The 9,045-nt window shown below is 39.2% G+C and overlaps 1 protein-coding gene across 5 annotated transcripts; it reads right to left on the bottom strand.

Moving 5' to 3' along the window:
* Positions 1 to 11: 11 nt before the first annotated feature.
* Positions 12 to 9,022, bottom strand: LOC135350878 (uncharacterized). 5 transcript variants are annotated; one of them, XM_064549732.1, is made up of 8 exons: positions 8,825 to 9,022; positions 6,808 to 6,837; positions 6,644 to 6,730; positions 4,576 to 6,528; positions 3,561 to 3,856; positions 1,304 to 2,115; positions 1,142 to 1,240; positions 806 to 1,085 (listed from the first exon to the last, which is right to left on the bottom strand). In XM_064549732.1, the coding sequence occupies exons 4-8, from the start codon at positions 4,596 to 4,598 to the stop codon at positions 954 to 956; spliced, it is 1,362 nt and encodes a 453-aa protein (XP_064405802.1). In that variant the 5' UTR covers positions 4,599 to 6,528; positions 6,644 to 6,730; positions 6,808 to 6,837; positions 8,825 to 9,022; the 3' UTR covers positions 806 to 953. The 5 variants fall into 5 exon arrangements, 4 of the variants coding, with proteins under 4 accessions (XP_064405804.1, XP_064405802.1, XP_064405803.1 ...); XM_064549733.1 differs by having other exon boundaries at positions 6,644 to 6,709; XM_064549734.1 differs by lacking the exon at positions 806 to 1,085 and adding an exon at positions 12 to 629 and having other exon boundaries at positions 6,644 to 6,837.
* Positions 9,023 to 9,045: the final 23 nt, after the last annotated feature.

Here is a 9,045-nt window from a genome sequence, read left to right as displayed (position 1 = left end):
TCCCCTTTCATTATACATGCACTATAACTCACATGCTGCATGCATGCACTCATATACTCAGAGACATAATTTATAATGCCTCGGTGCATGCATGCGCAAGCGAGGTATACGATAGTATATAATTATGTTTATGTGTGGTCTGTGTGTGTAGACTGCTACAGCTGCTCAAGAATCAATGAACTGCAAGAGTTTCTATGTATAATAGGCTTCTACGTTTCAATTCATGGATTTGCAAAATAATGCTTCAGTTATGCCTATAGTTTTGCTTTAATCCGCCATTGTATATAATATATCCTTTTCAGAAGAGTGCGTAGCAAAACTTGTCCATGGATCGAGCTATAGTGTTGCTCTCTACTTATAATCATTAGCTATAATTCTGCACTAGAAGTCTAGAACGCTATATCTATATTGATATGCATGCATGCAATCAGAGTGCAGAACCAATGTCATGTGACATAATTTATTTTGCCCGCAGTTAGAGTAAAGGCATGCACGTTGTGTTAGACTGATATAATTACGCATGCATGACTGCATGTACGTACCAAACACATGATGATGTCATACAACTCATAAGTTAAAATTCCACTTGAATTAACAACTCTCTGATAGGCAGTCCATCAGTCCCTTCTCTATAGCGGATGTGCATGGGGCAGACAGTGAGTGCATGGCTATAATAATTATGTAACGAGTCTATACATGTACTTCAGAGAGCCGGAATAGCGAGAGTCTATATACTGTACACATGCACTGTGAGGCTGTTTCTCCAATCTATATATTAGTATTATCTTTTCAACATAAAATTATTATATAACAAAATGAGGGTATGCTATAAGGAATGGATCAAAAATTAATTAGGTGTGCATGCACATCCGAAAATTAATAATAAGTACGTACATATTAACCGCTATATTGCATGACTTGAAAGCAAAAACAGGAATTAACTCGCTTAAACCTTAAACTATGTGATTCTCTGCGTCTCTATTATTCTCAGGCTTGCAGTAATACAATACTATGCACGGTATAAGACATGGTATAATGATAGCTATACAGAGACAAAGTTTCTTAGTTGAGCAGCAAGAATCATCCTGTGCATGCATAATTGTTATGACATGCAGGTCATGATTGCGTTATGCTAGCTTACCCTGATTTCCATAGGTCCATGAACATTTTGGAGGATTGAATCTGTACTTTTGTTGTCAATACTTTCTGTAGCTCCTAAATCTTGATGAATTATCACTTGCTATAATTATGAATATAAAATTATGACTGCATGCATGCATGAATCTGTTATGATGATGTGTACCTGATTTGTAGTTGGCTCTTTCTCTGTAAATATCAGCTCCCCACTTTGTTCGTCTACTGTCTTACTGCAATCTGGCATACTAACATACTGCCGGAGAGTGTATTCAAATATTCTGATTTGCTCAGTTTTTAGCTTTGTGAAGTCAGTCGATACTCGGCATACGATTTCCATGCGCATATACTCTTTTCCGTTCTCTGTGTCGCATATGGTGTGTTTAACACAGCATCTTTTCAAGTATTGTGCTACGTGTTCTTTATAGTGGCAAATGTAAGAGTCATCACGTTTCCCTTTTAAAAGAAGCACTTTTCTGAGGTCTGCAATTAATTGGATGTTGAACCAGCAGCAGAAGTTGTTTTCTAAATATAATCTGAGATCATCATGTGTCCCTACATCTCTAAGTCGTCCTTTGGTACCACGCTTGTATATGCAGGTGTATAAAGATTTTTTCACGTGAGGTGGGGTAAGGAGAGACTGCACAGTGTCCTTGACAACATCCAGTGGCACTTTCTCTTTCAATTCTTGTGTAGTGTGTAAGAGAAGGGCTTTATGTTTCGAGTTTATGTCACGAGTTTGTTCCATAATAGATTGTCTATAGTCTGAAAATTTCATTCCGTTTGCGTCAGCTTGTGAACACATACTGAGGAATGGAGGGCTTTTAGGTGGTGCGTCGGGGCAATTCTCTCCCTGAACAAAATTGTTCGTAGCACAGTTCCCGCAAAAGCACTTAATGCAGATGTATGAGTCTTCTAGCTCAGATAGACCTGAGTCTCGTGAAATGTATGTTTTTGTACTAGTTCGGCGAGATTCTCCTTCTGTGTTCACAATGTATGGGCAATATATAATTATATTATTGTTAATATTCCCGTTTCACCTTTATTTTATATATGTATGACCCAAGCGGTTTTTTCTAAATGAACGGCCTAGTCTCGAAGCTAGTCAAAGAAAGAGCCGTATATGCATGCTTGTAATCTGTGCATGCTTTGCGCTTTTGTTTGTTTTCAGTGCTCTCAGATGACCAGCCATACATTTGGGGAGGGGGCTATTGCACTATATACTGGCCCTATATACTGCGCAATGCATGCATTTTCGTGAGTAAAAATTTGTTTGACTCATGTTGAACACATCATTACGTGTTCCGGTAAGCCACGCCTACGTTTTCTTGCCCACAAAAATAAGGAATATTTTACCCCACGAAAATTACCCGCTATACACGGTAATATAGGTTGTAGTTATTACAACCCCAACATTGTCTTGGAACAGTCATTGATTATTTTGGAAACAACCTTAGATCGTATCGCTAACAAGGGGTTGTTCAATTTGTTCAAAAGCAGTGTATGAGCATACCTAAAAAGGTTGTTGCTTGTTTAACAGGGATATATATAGGACGACTATACCATGGAGAGAGAGGGGGGTTAGAAATGGAAGCAGATTCACGCCACGTATAGTACTTTTACATTAAAGTTTGTGTTGTTTATGTTGCTTCTACATTTCCCGCACCTTAATTGATGTTGTGTATATACGTCTAATGCATATACATCTCAAAATTAAAGCCCTCCCCGTAAAACTGATTCTAATGCTCCCCATGGTGAGTCAGTTTGGAAACTAGATCATGTTTGTCATAAATACTGCAATCTGATTGGTTAGAGGAAATGTTCCATCCAATTTAGAAAATCATGTACTTCAATAGAAAATCATGTACTTCAATAGAAAATCATGTACTTCACTTAGAAAATCATGTAGCAAAGATTAGATAAGAACATTCAAATCTGATTGGCTAAATACTCATGGTTGCTATGATCTAAAATGCTTAGACACTGTTTAGGAAGTTTCCACATGATTTAGAAGTCCTCAGGGCTAGTAGAACCCTCACTGCGTTCGGGATACTACAACCAGCCCTTTGGGCTTCTAAATCATGTAGAAACTTCCTAAACAGTGTCTAACTATTATATTGTTGTGTGAAGTATAGGTATAGAGGTGCATGACTGTGCAGGCCATGTATATATATATACCTATATACTTCACACAACAATTATAGTCTGAAGGTTATAGTATACTTTGCTTTACAGTATATATATACTTTATGGCCGATAATATGCATGCCGGGCAATTTTACTCCATGTTATATCTATATTTAAAGAATGACTGCAAGGAAGCACCTATATATATATAAAAGCATGATATTGACAAAAAGTGACCGAAAGAGAGAGCCATGCATAATAATTAATTTGTCTCAATTATATGCATGTTGGGAACAAACCTTCTAATTCAAGCTCTGACCTCTTATTCTCCAATATCACAGTTAGTCCATGGAATTGTGAAGACCTCTGTGTCAACATCTTGGTAAAGTGCTGATAGCGATGTGTAACGTGGTGAACTCTGTTCTCAAGAACATTAGTCAGTCTCCTAGCCTTTTCCACTTGCTCTTTTTCTGATTGGATGTCGCCTAGCTCTGGTAGAGCAAGCATCCCATTCTGATAGAACCAATCTGCTAATGAGTTTAAATCTCCTTTTTGTAGCTCTGACACAAGTTGTGAGCGGCAAGCTATAATCACTCTGTGATGTATGTTAGACATTTTGCTTTACTTTTTCAGGTAGATTACTATTATAATTATATAGTCTATAATAGGTCAAGATAATTATGAAGTGTCATGCACCCTTTGGCTCCAAGTATGCATGGGTATTGTTCTATCCAACTTAGAACATCATGTACTTATTTAGAAAATCATGTACTTACTTAGAAATCATGTACTTCACTTAGAAAATCATGTAGCAAAGATTAGATAAGAACATTCAAATCTGCATGATTGGCTAAATACTCATGGTTGCTATGATATAAAATGCTTAGACACTGTTTAGGAAGTTTCCACATGATATAACACGCTAAACAGAAACACTCTCCTAAAAACTATAATTATATAGACATTTTTAGCATTACACAAAAGAGGACACAAATGCTCTGCATGCATGTTAATGAATGCATGGTCTGGGTCACCCAGGACCCACGCTCTATATACATATAGAGGCTGTGTACTGACACACAAATGACTATATATATAATTATATTGCAAGTTGTATATATAGCACTAATTATACAGCATGAATATATATTGTTAGGACATGCAGAGACAGCATCCTTTTAACGGATCAAGAAACTGGCTGGACAGATATAGTTCATTTAGCCTTTTCTCTCTTTGTATCTCTCATTTCATAATCTTATTTAACTAATTAAATATTTATGTGCCTTGCATTGCTTTGCACATTCACCTACTCACATTGCAGGATGCTTCCACCACATTATGCCTCATATAATACTCAGCAACCCCTGAAGAACGAGTGATAATGATTGGGAATGAAGATATCGATTTACTTGATCCGTCCCCGTTCCCCACCCATTATCGCTCCGATATCGAAACAGGATTGCACCTGAATTGCATGTATATATGCATAGATTCAGTGGTTCAGCCAAGTTTCTGACTAGGATTGCTGGTTTAATATACATTGCATGCATACAAAAGAAATCGTTCTGACGACAACAGAATTGTTGCCTCTCAAATAGTCAAACGCTACCCCTTCCTTTTGTCACCACTGCATGGAAGGCACTGTATGTCAACAATGCATTGTATGAGTTGCTACAGTGGAACCCCTCTATAACGGACACCTTTGGGGAACAATGTTTTGGCCTTTATACAAAGGTGACCTTTGTTGAGAGGTTGTTTTGTACAAACTGTTCAATTTGGGACCTGGGTTGATTGCAATTGCTGACAGAACTGAATTCATTATAGGAGAGGAGCTGCATGAATAGAAACAGAAGCCTTATATCTGATAATGAATAATCTTCAACGACCTGAAGCAACTGCATGTTATTTAAATGGCCTGTAGCCAAGCATGCGCATTACATACACAGGAATAATTATTAAAGGGTGTGTCTGCGCTGCAAAGAGATCAAGTTCGCAAATGGCTACTGCTTTAACAGATCTTTTCTGACTCTTGTAGCTAACGAAAAGCTAGCGCTTTAGTGCAAGGCTATAACTCGTATGTTGAATAGAAAGTTTCTGCGAACAAGTGCAGACGATGCTACGAAAGAATCTGTAGAGACTGCTGCAACAGCCTTTAATGTGGATCAAACTAGCCATAACTCGAGAAAGAAGCTTTAGTTTGCTAATCCAATCCAAGAGAACGTGGCTAGAAGCCTATATAGTTTTCATCGCATTGCAACCGTTGAGCAGTTACAGCTGGAACAGACAAACACACAGACAGACAGACACACACACACACACACACACCAGGGGCAGATCCAGGACTTTGGAAAGGGGGGGGGGGCAATTGAAAGAAACAATTTTACTAAAAAAAAAGGTCAACTGTTTTTTTAAAGCCCTATCAGTGGCTATCTGGTCATGGATTGAATGATCAACAATATGATACACAATAGAACCTCGATTATCCGGACACCTTGGTTCCAGAAGCAGGCTGGATAAGTGAATATGCCGGATAATCGAATAGATAAACCACGCCTTGATCCACCCACTTTATTGATAAACAGCAGTGCCACATGGTTGTCTGCGCATGCGCAGAAGATAAGCAGGCATGTCTCCATGGTAACAGCTGCAATGCGCATGCGTGTTTGAGGGACACGCCCATTTTCTGATCTGATAACAAGAAAACTGCCAAGCCGGATAATCGAGGTTCCGGATAATGGAGGGCCGGATAATCGAGGTTCTACTGTACATACATATTACTAGTAGCAAGATATAGCAGAAATCATCTTGCTCTTCAGCTTCAAAAGCTCGTCTGCTCTATGATTGTGCTATAAGCCACACCCACTTCGTTCAGAAAATGAGCTAACAGATCTTAATTATTAGCTAATCTACAGTGATTACTGGTCTTCTGGCAAGAAAGGGGGGGGTATGCACTGGACTCGCCACTGCACACAGTCAGCTTTACCGTATCCCTCGTGCGGCTACGCCTCGAGGCATAATAATACGCATGCTGTATGTAAAAGGATCGAGCTCATAAATTATTACTGTAGCAATGCCAAACTATATACTCCTCTATATAATTATTATTTTAATACTTGCAGTAAAGATTAAGGCCACGTCTTTTGAATGGCTGCAATTCCAACTCCAATTATAGTGATAGCAGGACAATCAACCAGTCTGCTCTCCCTTCCTGAACAACGAAGCTTGTCCAGCCATGTTTGAAATTTCAATGAGACTTCATCATTGAAACTGCAGTAAAATAAAGTATGATATAAATATAATTACATGCATATATAGCGAGTCATGAAAGACTATAAAAATTATATAGTATAATAATTTATCAATGCTGAGATTACACCCTCACCCTAGAGTTTCAACTGTTCCGTATATTGAGTACACGTTGAGAACCCTAGTTGACGACAAGCCACCTCTGCATCAGTAAAACCTGAAGCTGTCAGAACACACTGTCCCCCATTGTCCATTGTAATAGACCTCCAGTCTACCAGCCGAGGCTAACCCATTACTTACCAACTAGTCTCAAATCTCCACTTGATTGCCCTGCAAACAGAAATGAAGAATATACAACACTGATCTGATTATATTCGCAATATTTATGCCTCGGTGCGCATGCGCAAGCGAGGTATAGTGTGTTTGTGTGCATGTCTGTCTGTCTGTCTGTCGGTGTGTCTGTATATAGACTGCTACAGCTGCTCAAGGATCAATGAAGTGTAACTAAGAGTTTCTATATGATTATATAGGCTTCTATAGTCATGTTTTGTTGTTTTTAATTCGTGGATTTGCAAAATAATGCTTTGTTCTCGAGTTATGCCTATATAGTATTGCTTACTTGGAATGTTATTGTAGCCTTTTCAGAAGAGTGCGTAGCGAAACTTGTCCATGGAGTGTTGCTATTTTACTTATAGTAGTTAGCTCTGCACTATAATATAGAACGCTATAGCTATTGGTATAGCTGCAAGAGCGAGAAGAGAGCTGCAAGCTATAGGTTCTATACTGATACAGCAGCCATTAATTTTAGCTTTTTCGTACTTTTGGCATCCTTTAGGATCAAATTGGTCGATCATTTCTTTAAGTTTCCCTGTGATTACAGATGCAGCAAAATTACTGTAAGAATATTATGAAGCAATAGCTAGTAGCTTTGACACATCCACCGAGGCATCAGCACCCGCTGTGCTTTCATTGTGTATGAGTACTAAACTGCATGTAGGCAAGAGTGCACGCAACTCAATATCTATCCAACGTATTCACAGAAATATGGAAGTACCGGATATGCCATAAATAGATAAGAGTGACGCAGAATTTTCCCCAATTTGTATTAGCGCTTCTATAATTATATGCTTCAGAATTGATAAGCTCCAAAGCTAAATTAGAGCATAATTAGCATAATGCAAGGCCTTTATAATAGTCACGCTGTGGTTTGTGCTGATTACTAACAGTTTACACAACTACAAGTGCATGCTAGTGACCCAGAGGAGGTACGATAGGCGTGGTGCAGCTAGCCTCTGATTATACACTCAGGGTGTGGGCGGGGGGTGGGCAGATAATTAGTGTTCAAAGACTATTAATTGCTAGAGATGCACCGTGCCTGTCGTACCTCCTCTGCTAGTGACCCAGAGGAGGTTAAAAGTTTGTTGAGATCATGTGTGAACAAAGCAATTAAAGTAAATGTGCCGAGTCCCGCTATTTTTGTGTCCAGTTTAGTTGTACGTAAGGTATCAATTAAGAGCTAGAGGTGAGCAATAAAAGATTCAGAGAATCATGCACCTACACGCCAATTAAACTCTCGTTCTCATCTATAGTAGTTTGGCGATAGGAGAAACAGTAGTAGAGATTTTAATCAGAAGCTGCATGCATGGTGCAGTGATCTGAATGTTGCACATGCAGCTGGGAGTGCATGAAGAAGAAGTCAGACTGCTCATTTCCTCGGTGGCCAGTAGCTATCCGAAACTGCTGTGACTAGACAGAAAAATAGCATAACGTCATGCATGAGTAGTTGCCTTTTGACCTCTGTCGCAGTACGTGCCAATAACTATATGCACATATGTCATAATGCACTGTGGGATTTAACTGACCTTTGGAAAGTCTACCCTAAACTTCAAAACAATTTATATAAACTAAGGGACACTCTCTCTCACTGATTTATGGTGTCAGGAGTATATATACTCAAACACTCCTGTGGTGCCCGAGTCTCATTAATAATAATTTTTTTATGATAATAGTGAAGCGCTTGTTAGGCGAGCTGTTTTCAGCAGAGTAGATGCAGCTATACGTTAGCAAGTGAAACTGAGCTAGACCACGCTAATTTTCTAGCTGTTGAACATAAGCGGCACCATAATTTAGGCACTAGCTTGGGCTGAACGCAATTTTTTGTGCTCTAAAGATGCGCCACTCAGAAGTGAAATTAACTTTTTCTGGCGCTGTACAATTACGGACTGATTAACCTTGTACGGGTCGATCGATCGCGCATTATATAGCAATCGGTCCAAAGTGTGTTTGTTTGTTTGTCTGTGATTCAGTCTGAGCTCACCTGGATACCAGAGTGCTGCGTTTACAGCATGGATAGCCTCAACCTTCGTCTTCTTCCATGTTTTGTTGTGGGTCGATCTTGTTGTACATGTGTGATTCCCCCATTCTGTTGTGCGGCTCCAGTGGGGGGCTTAGGGGGACCCCTGATCCCTGATCCACAGGTCTTGTGGCTGACATATATAATTGATCTACAGTAATTGATCTGCAGTAATTGATCTGCAG

Source organism: Halichondria panicea, chromosome 17 (genome assembly GCF_963675165.1).
Source record: "Halichondria panicea chromosome 17, odHalPani1.1, whole genome shotgun sequence".
NCBI lineage: Eukaryota > Metazoa > Porifera > Demospongiae > Suberitida > Halichondriidae > Halichondria > Halichondria panicea.
This window is presented reverse-complemented; position numbering and strand designations above follow the sequence as displayed.

What these genes read in the sequence shown, in the direction of transcription:
- LOC135350878 (XM_064549731.1), bottom strand. Translation starts at nt 4,598, where the DNA reads ATGTGGTGGAAGCATCCTGCAAT. An exon ending in GTCAGAGCTTGAATTAGAAG is followed by an intron (nt 2,116 to 3,560) that starts GTTTGTTCCCAA and finishes TTGTGAACACAG; the next exon opens with AAGGAGAATCTCGCCGAACT. An exon ending in ATGGACCTATGGAAATCAGG is followed by an intron (nt 1,086 to 1,141) that starts GTAAGCTAGCAT and finishes ATGCATGCACAG; the next exon opens with GATGATTCTTGCTGCTCAAC.